At 39.3% G+C, this 15,419-nt stretch overlaps 1 protein-coding gene and 1 long non-coding RNA gene across 12 annotated transcripts in view; one reads left to right on the top strand and one right to left on the bottom strand.

Annotated features, from left to right (window-relative positions):
- The window catches only part of LOC307218325, a 259,902-nt gene that overhangs the window by 101,348 nt on the left and 143,135 nt on the right, over nucleotides 1-15,419 (top strand). The gene's annotated exons all lie outside the window — the stretch shown is intronic.
- The window catches only part of ST3GAL3 (ST3 beta-galactoside alpha-2,3-sialyltransferase 3), a 189,680-nt gene that overhangs the window by 107,173 nt on the left and 67,088 nt on the right, over nucleotides 1-15,419 (bottom strand). For all 11 annotated transcript variants that reach the window (XR_013839875.1, XM_079980454.1, XM_079980455.1 and 8 more), the window contains one exon: nucleotides 5,215-5,307. Coding sequence is in view for 10 of the 11 variants with exons in the window: in XM_079980454.1 (XP_079836580.1) it covers nucleotides 5,215-5,307 (93 nt within the window). In the remaining variant the exon portion in view is untranslated. The remainder of the gene's footprint in view (nucleotides 1-5,214; nucleotides 5,308-15,419) is intronic.

Below are 15,419 nucleotides of genomic sequence, written 5' to 3'. Positions count from 1 at the left end.
GTATTCTGTGAGGAAGTGGCAGTGGATGGAAAATGGAAGACATTCTGCATTTGTCTGGGCTTCCTCTTCCTAGCCTGTCCACCCACTTACTTTTGCTTGTAGGCAGCGGCAGAACTGGGCTCACCAGGCCTCTTCGGCACAGAGTGGGGAGGATGGAACAGGGAGGATTATTCCTCATTTGCCCACCCACATTGTTTTGTGGCAACAGCAGCCTCAACACTTCAGCATGATAAAAAGTTATGAGGAGTAAAACGATCTGTCACTCATTAATCTAGGCTGGCCTAATCAACTTGAAAGATGGTTTGTTTTATTTAGGGCCAGATTTGATTCAATTCAATAGTTGCACCTGTAGGAGTTAGAGCAATAGAGGTTCCCTCCTCCACACTGGCTCTGGGGGTCAAGAGAACCTCCAGAAGAAAGCACAGGGGGAAGAGAGGGGAGATCATTCCACCAGGCAAGCAGAAATGCATGTACTGATGGGAAAATCGTATTAGAGCAATGATTAATTCCAGCCCAAATAATTAACTTATTATTTGGAGAGGGGGAGAGAAAATGATTGAGGAACTATTGCAAGTGTGCAGCAGATAATAATACAAAGCTGCAGGGAGTCTCTCTCAATAGCAAAAGCGATTCATGTCTTTTCGACTGCATCAATATTTAGGACTCATGGTGGTGATGTTCAATAAACCAGAAGCTGAAGACGTGATGATGGTTCTGATGATTACATGGCTATTAAAGTGTATTAGACAAATTCATGGCTATTAATATGTTAGAAGAAGTGTTAGAGGAAGTGTACCTCTGAATAACAATTGCTGGGAATCATAAGTGAGGAGAGCACTATTGTACTCAAATCTTGTTTTCAGTCTTCCCATAGGCATCTGGTTGGCCATTGTGAGAACAGGACTAGATAGGCCTTTGGCTGGACCCAATATCATTTTTCTTATCCTCTTATTACAGAAGGAAAAAATAATGAATCCATGATCCACTCGGTACCTGCAATAGCTGCTGTTGTTTTTACCCCACCCCCGAATTTCCTTTATCCTCTTCCTGGCTATATTTAAGTCATTCTTCAGCAGTGGTCTGTGCTACTCCGATTGACTAGATTGAATGTGCATAACTTTCTTTTTTTAAACACAGGATCAGCCCCTAACTGCCATCAAATCACAGAACACATCTGTCTCCATGGTCTGAATAATAAAAGTCTCAGATTTTTGCTTCCCATGATTTTTATGTTTCAGTCTAGGGAGATAGATAAGATCTAGATGGTAGTTGTTGGGTGCATTCTCATGTAATAGTCATACAAATGCAGGAATATGTCATTTGGGTGCTGTGAGTGTGTCAGTGTGACTGGGTCATACTTCCCAGTAAACCTCATGGCTAAGTCAGGGTTTGACTTCTGCAAACGTGAACCCTTAACAACATGGACTATTTGTCTTCTAGTTAAATGTATGCTTCAATTATTTTCTCTAGCTTGGTATTAAATAGTCTGCCAGCACTGCTGAGTAAAAACTAGATAAAACAACAACACCATGATCATTAATATCAGTGGTTGTTTATCATCCTAATGAAGAGCATTATGCAACTCAAAAGTATTTTTCTAGCATTTTAAGCATTAGTTGGCTAATATAAACAGGTACTGTGTCTGTTTTCCCTTTTTTGAGAACCAGGAATTCTCAGCCAGTAAAACTGTAAATCTCCACTAATTCATCAACCTGGAAAAGAGAGTACAGTATTTCATATTCCTTGGCTCTCTCACTAGTATAGTCATCAAATAAGGATACCGTGCACTAATTACTAGAGGGGGCATCACTGTTAATTAAACCCTTCTATACTGTAGAAGGTAGAAAAGCAGAAAAAGCAGAAAATGAGTCCTAGAATCACAAGAGGGGGGAGGGAGGGAGGGAGGGAGGGAGCAAGGGTCATGCAAGGAAGATTACTATGCAACATAATTAGTATAAAACTGTCAAAACAGACTAATTCATGGACACACCCTCTCTCCCTTTTAAAATTACTAAGGCTTCGGTAAAACAGGCGATAGTATTAAGCTGAACATTTTATATTAACTGAAAGAATTAATATCTACAGCAGATACTGCTATCTCAGTGGAGAAGAGTTGAGTTAATTTGCAAGGACAACTGGAGCCTTTGAACTTAACTGGGGCTTTAAAGCAACAAGCCTGTCACCTCACGCTTTAAAAAAAGGAGATACTTGCTGAAACTGAACTGAAGGAAAAGAGATCACATTTTGTGAAGCTGCCATGGGCACATAATGAAAACCAAAGTGTGAAGAAAAACAGAAACATTTCATATATATCATTTTGAAATGTTCCAGGTTTTAATTTAAATGTGATACCTAATACATATGGAAGTTTCCAAAATGCAATAATTAAAATAATTGCTCACCATAAATTAGCTCCCCCAGAACTAAGGCTCCACCATGACAAATTTCAGCATCATTTGTCTTTTCCAACACATACTGAACTATCATCAAGAACAAACGTCACAGCCAGATTGCAGCAGCCTTACAGCATCTATAGTTGAGAAACAGGAACTTGGCCATATATGGATGTGAGGCAATGTGCAGACAGAAAAGGCCTTTCTCCATTTTGGTCTTCTGGAAAGATGGGCTCCTTGCAAAGTATGCCTGAACATAGGTACCAACTCCCTGGGGCCCTGGGTGCCTGAGCACCCACAAAATTCCCCATGAAGGGCCCGGGCATCCACAAGGTCCATGGCAGGGCCATGCACGCTGCATGGCATCCACAATCCTGGGCACCCACAGTCACGGGGCCAAGCTGGCACACCTGTGCCTGAGCAATGTCAGTCGCCAAGCATCTGTCAACCTAACAGTACCTTAGCAAACCTGAAAACTGAACAGGTAACTAAGAACAGAGGGAGAATAATGAGGGGACATGACAGGGCGACTCCTGGTGTCCCTGCCTACTCTCACTCCTAAGTAAGACAACAGAGAGGCTCCAATGACCATTGTGCCAGACTGTCCCATATCCATCAAGAGGAACAAGCAATATACGGATAAGGCAAAACTACGTCTCTCCTTAGTGTCCATGGAACGTATAAGGTAAGTTTCATCTTGTGTTAAAGATGCCCTCAAAAATTCAGTCTCCCAGAATATTCAGCAGCATCCACCTTTCAGAAGTGGCACCTGCAATCAAGCAAGTATCTTATAGTGCCTCATGAAAATATGAACTCACCCCTAAGTGGCTACTCTATTGACTTCCTGAAAGCTCAAACCCAAATGCTAATAGACGCTGCTCATCCTTTAAGGGAAAATATCATAATACCCTGCAGGGACAAGACCATGTGAAAAACGAACAAAATATTTTAGCTGCAGTTCATTCATTTTCACCTTTGTATTCTTGTTATAAAAGAAGTGTGTCTAGACATTCCATTGTTGCGCCCATAACTTAGGTTTAGCTCCTAGTTTTCATATCTCAGTTTCTAACACTGCAGCAAAGCAGACACATACTGCCAGCAGGATTTCACTCTGCAATCTCCCATGCACATCAGGCAACTGGACACACATCTTCAAAGTCTGTCTAGTGTACCCTAATATAACTCCAGAGCTCCTTTTCATAGCAACCAGATTACATTTTACTGAATTATACTCAAAACTGGATATAAAAGTGACCACCATCTTTTGACCCTACACATCTGTACATTATTCACTGCTGATACACAGTGAATATAGTCCTGAAGTCACATTATAAAACCCAACATTACCCATACTTTGTTGAATTCATCTCTCAATAAATCCACACATACACTGAGAAATGCTACCGGAACAACTTCATAATGAGTTATACATGTTTTATCTCCTTTTAAAACAGCAGACCAGAAGCTCTTGACTTATGATGCGAATGCTCTTTGTTATTTCCACACAACTGTGAACTACAAAATGGCAGGCAGGCAGGCAGGCAGGCAGGCAGGCAGGCAGGCAGGCAAGCAGGGTTTGTACACTGGTACATAACTGCAGCTTGTTTGTGAGCAGAAAATCCTCAGGGTTAGGATTTTTCGCATTGTCGCGAAGGGCTTTGTCGCATTGTGTACTGTATACCACAGGCATATTCCGTAGGACTGGAGGCCCTTGTATTAAATGTGGAAAGCCAGACCCCTCTTCCCAAAGAAAGGTCAAAAGCTATTCAGCAATCCAACTCTCAGATGAGCAAAGGCCTCCAATTTAGAATGATCTTTTCAATGAACAAGGACACAGCAACACGCCATTTAAAGCCAAACAGTGAATACTGGTTTCTGCCTTCCAGCTCCTGAATTCTCTTGTATGCTGTCAGATATACACATATATTTGAGAAACACCAGCGTCATCATACTATAATATGGTTCTATTTTTATCCAAGAAACAACTTTCTTTATAAGCAAGGCAGACACACACACGCATATACAAACTACTTGATGACTGCAAAATCAAGTGAAGAATCATATATAATTCTAAGAACCTAAAATGAACTGGATGGTGGACAAGGCAGCTCCTCTTCAACTCAAAGTCATTTGGCACCCACAAGCACATCTCCCCTTCACTAGCAGTTAGCATACAAAAAAGATTAAGTAACCAGCCTTTCATAACACCTACAAATTAGGTACTTGGGGCAGTTCCCTCACTCTGCCTGCTGGGAGGGTCAGTCTTGTGGGCACAAATCAACCTATCTTTATCAGTGCAATTCTACGCAATCTAAAAAGATGGAATGCATAAAAAAGGGAAATGGGAAAGGAAGAGAAACAATACATGAATATTCAAACACAGTTGCATATTATTAAATGCTGTAAAGGATGGCAAATATGATAGGAAATTATGCATGTATGACCAGTGAAATTTATATTTTGGAATTAATCGGTACTGTTTGTCCTCCTGTTTCAAGGTACAGTTTTAGATTATGAAATATGTTGATTTTGTCCATAAATTAGGTAGTAACTTTTAATGACACAGGGATATGATGTTTTAAATCTTTCAAAATGTGTTAAGTGGCTTTGATTATGGCTTCACGAAACTAGCTTATTTTATGTTACTGTAACATACGTCCCTGATAATTTATAAATCACTAAGAATATAGTCCCCCAAATCTCTAAATTACGATGCTACCTTAATCACCGTCTTCATCATCATTGTACCACAAACAGGGGAAAATATTATGGCAGGAGTAAAGGTCTGTAATGCACAAACCTGAGGGCACAGGTAACTTACTTTGGGAAGATGGCAGTCATGAGTGCAGATGCATATCCAGGCTTGCAAACCCCCTCTGAGATGTTAGCATACTTTGATGCTAGTTCTGGAGGCCTGTGGAGAAAGAAAAAGAATCAAGCTAATCCTGTATAAGAAATGTCAGTTGTGTCACCTTTTATCAATTGTTTTTCCTCAAATAGTTAAGAGCAGCAACGGGGGGGGGGGGGGAGTAAAACAAATAAGAATGTGATAGCATTGAGCACCTAATATGTTCCCTGCCATTATAGGACTTTAGACACCAAGAAAGGTAAAGAAGGGGATCTCATATGCTATTTTAAACTTGAACTTTCCAAAAAGGATGGAGGTAAGTAGCAACAAAGAATCTCTTGTCAGACTATTTTTCTGTTGCATGACAGATCTACATGCCTTGTGAAGTTACTATTTGCAGAGCAAGTCTAACCAAATTACCACAAATTTCTACCAGCCAGTGTGGGAATGGAGACAGTTGACATTTCTCTATCACAGGCGCAACATTGTTTCCCAAGTTCATTTTCTAATTACTCGTCCTCTCTCACAATCAATGGATATGTCTTTACATTCTAAGAAAAAGCATTGTGGTTGAGCAGCTAATGTTTCTGCTAGGCCTGAGGAGAATGAAGTACTTTTAAACAGCCATTTGCTATGTGAGTCAAACAAACTGGATTTTCTGTCTGCCATTTTATCACCAAAAACTCCCAAGTTACCATAGGGGCTACATATCACAACCTTTATAATTGTAGCTATTGGGGGCATTAATTTCTGCCTTAATTCCTCTCCTTTCAAGGTTTTATTGACAAATACAAAAAGAATATTGGCCACATAATAATTGTAACCTGTTACTTATATGCCTTTTGTAAAATGGTTGTTCTTTCAGCGAAGCAGTTGGAGCCACTCTATACCTTTAAAGGTTTGAATTTAAACCTCATCCTGAGTTATCAACACCAACACAAATTAACAAATCATAGGTTTCTTTCTTTCTTACGATTTAAAGTAGTAAGAAAGCAAAGCAATCTCTCAGGATCACAGTTACCACAGCAACTGCACTTCTGATTATATGGGCTCCATCTCAACCTGTATAAATATTTAAACCACCATCTTTAATAAAGCTGAAGGCCAGCTAAGGTATCACAGCATAACTTTCCCCCAAATGCAGTGAAAAGCCTGACTGCATGTGCAGGAAGCAGCACTATTCAAGAGAGAGGTCATTCTTTGAGGAAGTCTTAGCAGAATCTATACATGACAGACATTTTCATTGTTTTAGACAATACTGAACGGCATATATAGGCAGTGAATAGAACTGAAATTAAATTTTTATTTTAGATTTTGCCCTGGATAGTGTCCTATCTATAATACAAATATTCCAGAAATAACAGAGTGGGGAGCATCAGTGTACAATAGAAATTCAGATTTTGGGAGGAAATTGGGTTCTCTGCCTTGTGCGAGTGGGGTACTAGTGAAAAGTCACCACTGGATACAACCATTATGTTATGTGCTTTCATTATTTAAAGCCCATACAGCTGGGAATATCCTTCTATTTGAGGAGCTAAAACCAACAAAGAAAAAAAAAGCCATTAACACCACATCCTATTATCCATTCAAAATGTCTACACTGAAACAAAATATCTAGCACAATGCATAAAGATGTATTCCCCTAGCTTGTCCGTAAAGTTTTCTAAAAAATTAAATTCAAAATGCCAAAGTATATTCTGTACAGATCCTAAAAAGGATTAATATCCTTGAGTAAATCCTTTCTTGACTAGTGATGACTTGCTGGTGCCATACTAGGAACATATGTGCTCATGTACCATAAAACCCACAATTACTCCCAAAGTAATTGAAGTCAGAGACAAACTTATTAAACTTTTTCAAATGTAGTAAAAGTTTGTGTTCCAAAGTGCCACAAGCAAGGCTAGGCTTGCAACCCAACCACAGCTGCTAGCTCCATTTGCTTAGCACTACTCATACCCCATTCTGTAGATATACTTGGGTCAGTCTTTCATAGTTTTTCAAGCACTGTTCTCTTTATCTGGGAGTATTTATTTGTCTAGTCCTATTAACCACTACAGATCTCAATCTTTATTAAACTATCACAAAGACATTCACAGCCAGCTTTGAAAACTTACGTAATACATATAGCTAATAACCTGAACCACATCAGAGAAAATGCCGCAGAGGAAGGAAAAGACTGCTTCCCCACAGCACCTTGAAGGCATTATGCAACCGGGACGGTCATATATCAAGATGCCAAAGGAAGGATATTTCAGACAGATCCTCACAGAGAGCCAAAACCCAGCCATGGATTCCAAACCATGTACACTAATATTTTACATTAATGTAAAAAAGGAAATAAAAACAAGGTACACTAGCATCTTATGACATTAATTAAAACATTTACAGTACAGTATTACCACTGTCAACTGTAAATGGCACCACAATAGTACAATGCAGATTACAATAACTAAAGATAAGAACAATCTAGTGATTCCCAACACTTTGATTCTTTGCTATACTTACACCCTGATTCTATTTGCCTTGTCAACAGATAAACTTCTCAGATAGGTAGCCGTGTTGGTCTGCCATAGTCAAAACAAAATAAAAAAATTCCTTCCAGTAGCACCTTAGTTGGTCTTTAAGGTGCTACTGGAAGGAATTTTTTTATTTTGTCTTCTCTAAGTGTTCTTCCTTTTTGAATGGGAACCTTTGGTACCTTCTAGCTCCCTAAAGCAGAAGAAATGCTAAATACAATACTGAATAGTTTTGAAATCTTATCAGCTATGCAGTCCCATGTGCTAGGACTGGAGACTTTTTCAGTTGTCCTGTTTAAGTGGGACAGTGTTGACAGCCAGATTGCTCACCGGGGCAAGATGGTTTGTACACATAATACCAATCCTGGTCGGACTGCAGCCGGACTATTTCTGGGCCCAATTCAAAGTGCTGGCTTTGATCTATAAAGCTTTAATGGCTCAAGACTGCCTCATCCCATATGAACTGACCCAAACACTGCAATCATCACCTGAGGCCCTTCTTCGTGTTCCGCCTAAACGAGAGGTCCAAAGGGTGGCAACATAATGGGCCTTTTTTGTGGTGGCTCCTCATTTGTATAATGCTCTCCCCAGGGAGACTCACCTGGCGCCTTCATTACATATGTTTAGGCACCTGACGAAAATGTTCCTCTACAACCAGATCTTTGGCTATTTGAACAATTTATGGCCTCTCTCTCGCTCTCTCTTTGTGTTTGTGTGTGTGTGTTATTGGTTTTCTTTGTTACTATATTACATATTTTTGTATTTTTATATTGCAAATCATGCTGTGATCCTCAGATGAAGGGTGGTATCCATACTATAGATAGATTATACATGTAAATATTTAAATATAAGTAAGTAAATATTTACTGTCACAAGAGAACCCTGTTCTGGGCCTGGGTGGTCATAGTTACTTCCAACCAAGTTGGGGAATAGCATCTTGAACAGCAACTGAAAAGCAGGGGTTATATTTCAAGCTAGGCCCAGCCTATTGATCACTATTCTGGGGCAGGCTGAGGCCTACTGTGATCTAGTTGAGATTGCTGCATTGCAGAGTTGGACTAGATGAACCTCGGGATCCCTTCCAACTTAGCAATTCTATGATTCTATTTTATTGTTAGCAGTATTCCTTCCCACTGGGAAGTAACATATATAACTAGTATCAGTATAGGAAATCAACATTTATCTCCCTTTCCTCCCACTGTGCTTTCCATTTTTTCATGTGCTGTTTTCCCTAACAGCTTCAGGCAGCTTCATCTCCCTCCACCCCATCATCAGAGGTTAAAGCCTTCTGGAGCCTGCTCTGCAAGAAACAGACTTTGGGCCTTAAGACTGGAGATTTGACACCCACTGTGTTAAACTATTTGTTTGGTTTTTGCAATATTTATTACAGATGGTTTCAGAATTCAAAGACACTTCTTTAAATATATACTTCCTTAGAACCTGTTTACAGTTTTCACCAAACAAAGCTTTTATGTCTATTCAGACTGTTTTATTATATTGCAATTATCACTTTTTATTTTATAGAAAAGCCCCCAAGTGGTGGATGATAGGCTGATTATTTGTTAAAGTAAGCATCTGGTAGGTACATCCCTGCCAATACACACTTTTAATCAGATTTTTTTTTAAAAAAAAAGCAACAACACTTTTTAGTTTCCATTTCCATTTGCAAGCCTGTCACCATTCCTGTCTTGGGAGCTTCAAAATCAGCTCCAGCTACGCCATGTTTCCTACAACACAAAGAATAGCAGCCCTCCCCCCTCATCCCAACAAACCTACCACTATCATATACTACACATAGGTCAGGGCCTAACTAAGAAATCAAAGCAAATTTAATCCTCACTGCAATGTCATTTCATAATTCTAGATCTGCCTCTGACTTGCAAGATCCCATACTGGAAAATAGCTGGGATCTTCAAAGCAGTAGTGAGTTACGGGGGAAACCTACAAATTGCATGGTAATATAATCAGACTTCATGCAAGAGGCAAGACTCAAAAAGACACAGATGAGATGGAGATTAATGTGAATTCTATTATCTTTGAGAGGGTTGAGAGCTAATCTGCCCCAACAGCAATAGTCATGTTATCATGTTAAAACAGAAGCTACTGCCCTGCCAACACCAAGCATTCTGGAGCTTTCCCTCTGGCAAATAAGATGCCTATCATCCACAAACTTTGTATGTGGACCAAGACGGTCTTGGTCCAGCCAGTTTTAATTGAGCTTAGAGTTATATTTCATTTTTATCACAGAATACAATTCTGTTTCACTTTTGTTCATTTTTCTTTCATGCCAGGACTCCAATTTACGATACTGTGCAAAATAATACAGCTGCATTTATACACGCACCAGTAAGCTAGAAAGAAGGCAGACATTATTGATTTAAATTCCTTGCACAATGAGTAAGAAAAGGATGAAAACAATTTATTTTAGTTATTTGTGCATGTGGTGAGCTTACACAAAGCCCAGCTCCACAACGACACACAGAGGGAAGTGGGGGCCAAAACTGATATTAAAACTTTCTGCATTGATTTTTCAATAAAACATGTTTTAACAGCTTAATAACAAAATATTTTTATTAGTAGAATGAGCTCTAAATTTCATAAGATAACACTGAGAACAAATTAAAATGACTTATGAAGAGAACCATGGAGAAAAAAGAACGTAAAACCAAAACAAAGCCACGGAGTATGGCAAAATCGCTCACCAGAGCATGGGTGAACAGTTAAAGCAATTGCTTATTTGCCTGTGGGCGAGAAGAATCCTAGCCATTAAAGAATGAAAAGACATTAGTTCTTCCAGTGCATCTCCATATCAATTTGGGACCGCCCCATAATGTACATTCACTGGGGATTTGTCAGATCTGATTTAAAATACTCTTAGTGATGAGTATCTACAACCTTAACAGTAGTGAATTCCAATGCATGACTACCCATGATTTAAATGGGACTTACTCTCAGGTAACTGTGTGCAGGACTGGAAAAAATTTTCACACAGAGATGCCTCTAATATGTTAACGTAATATTAGTTATGTTTCACCTCAATTTCATTCTTTCATTATTGAATTTCTCCTTGTAAAAGCTTAGGCACTGCATATTCTATATATAATTCTGCCATTCGAAAGGTTGAACAAACTTCTAATCAACCCTTACCCTAGTAGGATCTGTTTCCAGTCAGTTCAATTTTGCAAATACATATCTATATATTCCATCTAGTCAGTGGCGTAGCGTGGGTTGTCAGCACCCGGGGCAAGGCAAGTAATTTGCACCCCCTAACCCGTGGATTTGCGTCCCCTAACCCGTGGATTTGCACCCCCTAACCCTAACCCCCAGATGTTGGCCCGGTGCGGCCGGCCCCCCCTGCACCCCCCATGCATCTAGTTTATCTGCATATTATAGTAGGAAAAAAGCCACACAACCCCAAAATAATAATGGGCCTTTTGGTGGATGAGTTTACGTAATTCCTTTTGCTAAACGTAAACAGTTATCAGCAAGACAAACTTGGAACCATATAGCTCAAAGCCATTTCAAAAGAAACATCTCTTAACGCACACAGTAGTGAAAAGAATAGTGCACTGGGTATAGACCGAAGAGACTTTGGTTTGAATCGCTGCTCAACCATAGAATCAGAGAACTACGGTTGAAAGGGACTCATCTAGGGAGTCATCTAGACCAACCACCTGCAATACAGGAATCTCAACAAAAGTATCCATGGCAAACCTCTCTTTAAAGGGATAATATGCTCTAAGATCATTGCAATAAGATACAGTTAATAACAGAGAGATAAAAGAAACAGAAGCAACACTACAAACCACATTGGTAGTGGAATTAAAACAAACAAAATGTCTGGTGAAGCAGGAATGTCTTCATTCACTGCTTTCCTGAAGGCCAAAAGAGTGAGCTAACCTGGTTTCCCAATGGAGGGAGTTTCCTCTGCTAACCAACCTTCTGAAGTCAAAGGGACATGGAACAAGGCCTCTTTATGTTGAATTTAGTTGGGAGAAGAGGTCCTTCAAATATCTTGGTCCCAAACCATTTTGGCCTTTCTAGGTTATAACCAGAACTTTGAATTGTGCCTGGATACAAACAGGAAGCCATTGCAATTCACATAATACGGAAGTAATATATTCCACAAAGCTGAACACAGCACTTTGCACCAGCTGTAGTTTCTGAACTTCTTTATGGGCAGCCTCACATCGAGTGCACTGCAGTAACCTAATCTGAATGCAATCACGGTATGTGTAAAAGCAGTCAGATCTGCCAAAGTATTTATTTATGCCCTCCTAAAACTTAAATACCTGTGTCTTCAGCTTCAAGTGGAAAAACACTGTTCACAAGACCATCCCAGAAATAAGAGGCAAAGGAATCTGCTTAAGCTTTTGTTAATGCTGTGTAGGGAAGACATTTAAATAAACACTAGTAACTCAAGTACCATGGGTTCCTAAGCTTAGGCTGCCTCCATTTTTATGGTTTTCTCGCAGTCTGGGTTGAGTTTCATTTGGGTTTGAGAGGTTTGACGGTTGTTATTTTTGGCTCTCCTCTTATTTTGGACAAAGACCTCAATTTCTACACATTTTATTTCTTACAAAGAAGTTTGCAATTACAGTGTAATATGTCCTTTCTAGTATAGATATGGGAGATATAACACAAGTATGTAATAAAACAAAGACAAATCCTCAGAGCTTGCAGAATGTCTGGAAAATGGCTGGTGAGGAAGCCCTCCCATGAGTCCTTAGTTTCAATTATGTGATCTCCCTGGAGCCAGCACTACTAAAAGTTTGTGAATGTATGTGCACACAGCACCTGACACTAACATTGCAAGTAACTAATGCAGCCACCAAATAAATACTATAGTTTATTTACTACCACACAAACTATTTTAGTTAATCTGTGTGGTTTATAGCAAATCCATGTTTCTGGACTTCAAAATACATGCTGTAGTAACGCTGCCATCTGCAATTATTTATGGAGTTGATTAAGCACAGACTGTTGATGCAAGGTTACTCTTCTAGCGACAGGCTAGACAAGGGAATGACTGCCAAGTACATTTATATGGGTCAAGAAACAGCCCTACAATCTATAGCTTCGCATAATTTACATATAGTGCCTAAAATGTCTGCCAGAGCCATTCAGCTTACAGTGTGCCTGTCAGTATGTGTAGCAGCTGCCAATTTGATTAAAGCTTTATGTGCAAGTTACCACCCAATTTAAAAAAACCTATGAGGCTGTCCTCTTTTCTGCACCCCAACTTTTCATTTTCAGTGTGAACACAGCTTATTTGGCAGAACTTCAGCCTGACAATATTAGCCCGCATGCAGTTTCACACAGTGCTCACTCTTAATATTCCCCCCTTGATATACTGAAAACCTCCTTTTCTCATTTCCTTTCAATTCCCATGAATTCTAGAAAATAATACCAGGCAATCATTACCTAGCTGCGAACATAACAAGTGTGACTTACGTCACATTGAACAGTACAGGCTGAACGTCAACAATGTAAAAAAAGAGGCAGAGATCACACGAAAGAGAAAGTCATAAGCAGCCCAATGTAAAATACCATATTATATTTACACCAGTTGAATAGCATCCCAAATATAGATGCATCTTGGCTATGAGCCAAGGAATATGCATAATTCAAAAGCTAGTTTAACAAAAAAAGTTTCTTCATTTGTTTTATCTTTGTTGGTAAAATGATAAAGAATTCCCTGTCAGAGCTCAGTAAGCTCTGTTTCACAAAGTCATACAGGCATGGAGACACCATCACCAATTAAGGCACTGTTACAGAGTTACATATCAGCAATAGAATTCCACAGGGGCAATCACATCTACAAAACAGCCATATAATGAAACCATTTCTGTCAACAGGGTCATCAACCAGAACATAATATCCATGCAGCACCATGCCCAGATGTCTTCCACTCTGAACCTCTCCCTGCCCCAGGATTATCTTCTGCATTGAGCTCTGGAGAGAGAGAGAGATTAGTTTTTAACCCTTTCCTTTGACTTTCTTGCCAATAGGAGAAAATATTGTTTTCCACATTTGGAATCTTCAATTTTTCTGACGAGACACTGCTTTTGCACTGGAAACATCCAGTGATGGCTTATGGATCAAAGGAAAGCATGGTATATACAGTTTTGCTAGAAAATTGTGGGCTTCAATAAAAAAATGTTATACACACACACACACACACACACACACACCCCTCTGTTAGTAAAATCAACAATATTTGAATAATACAGCATTTCCTAACCCATTACAACAATATTTAGTTTATTTATGCTTTCTAAATGTCCAGGTAATCTATCCAAATATTTCTTTTTGGTACAACTACCCAATCAGCTATACCTGACCTGTGCAGGTAGTCACCAAATTCAGATTTCTTGCTCGATACTGAAGAATTTGAATAAATTGGAACTCTGTCTGATGCTCACTTATATCAACCATTGCCTTTTGATGGGCTGGAGTATTTAGGAATTTGGATCTAAAAACAAATTAACAAAATTGTACAAAATAACATGGACAGACTGTTGCCCCCAATTAACCTTAAATCTTAATTGTTAGCAGACATTAGATTTCTCTCACTAGCACATCTAACATAAATGGTTGACCTCAGTTAGCGATTTGGATGAAATTGCCCAAATTATCTATTTTTGTAAATAATGTGGGGTTTTTTTGTTAAAATTGTTGACAACCACTTTCAAAATAGGTAGGGCAATTTAAAAAAAATAAAAATCAAATGACTATATCTTTAATTATTGACAGGAATTTGTGGTCTACAATGAGAACTTATTAGTTCCTGAAGTTTGAAATGAAGCCCAAACTGGCCTCCACAAGTGGCACTAACAAATCCTTGGCATTTCCAGTTAAAAGTAGACTTTTAACAGGTGCAGAAAAACCTCTGCATATGCTCCATAGAGCCACTGCCAGTCAGAGCAAACAACACTGGGCTAGATTGGAAACTATCTTCTACTTGGTCAATGTTCATAATTCATACAGGCCATGATCCAGTCCCTCTGCTGGAAGTCCTTGAGTGAGAGGTATCTCAAAAATAGAAGAACAGGGAGGAATAGCCTGGCTCATTCCTACTTCAAACTAGAACACTTAAAGCATGATTCACTTTTTTTGTGTCCGCTGATGAAGTCTTCCGCATGGAAGCTTGAAGTAGAAGCAAAAAGTTGCTCCATCTGATCTGAGTCAGTGGATGCACACAAAGAAGAGAGGAATAATGCTAGTGGGATAGTCAATTCTATTCCACTAACTCTCTTCTGATGAGACTTGTTTGCTTCCAATCTTTCACATACAGAAAGGCTGAGTCCTGGCTACAATATTTTAATAATATGTGATGAGTTAGGAGTATATTAAGGAGCATGGCATAAGGAAGAACATGAACACATGAAAAACTGAAATACAAGGGTGCTGGTGTTGTCATATTCTTACATACCTTAACTCATATACGCGTGTGTGTGCACGTATATGCATGCGTGTATACTCATCTTATCAGAAGGTGGAAAGTGGCATATATGTGAATGAATCTTATGAAGCCTTCCCCTGTTTGAGGAAAATTATGTGTGCCACAAACTAGTCAACATGCCTTACAGCAGTGGTGGGGAACTTATGACCTGTGGGCCTAAGTAGGGATCATTTTGGTCAGATGGCCATTTTCCTGCC

The sequence above is a fragment of the Podarcis cretensis genome, assembly GCF_951804945.1.
Source record: "Podarcis cretensis genome assembly, chromosome: 6".
NCBI classification, from domain to species: domain Eukaryota; kingdom Metazoa; phylum Chordata; class Lepidosauria; order Squamata; family Lacertidae; genus Podarcis; species Podarcis cretensis.
Note: the sequence above shows the minus strand (reverse complement) of the source record. Positions and strands in the feature narration are given on the sequence as shown.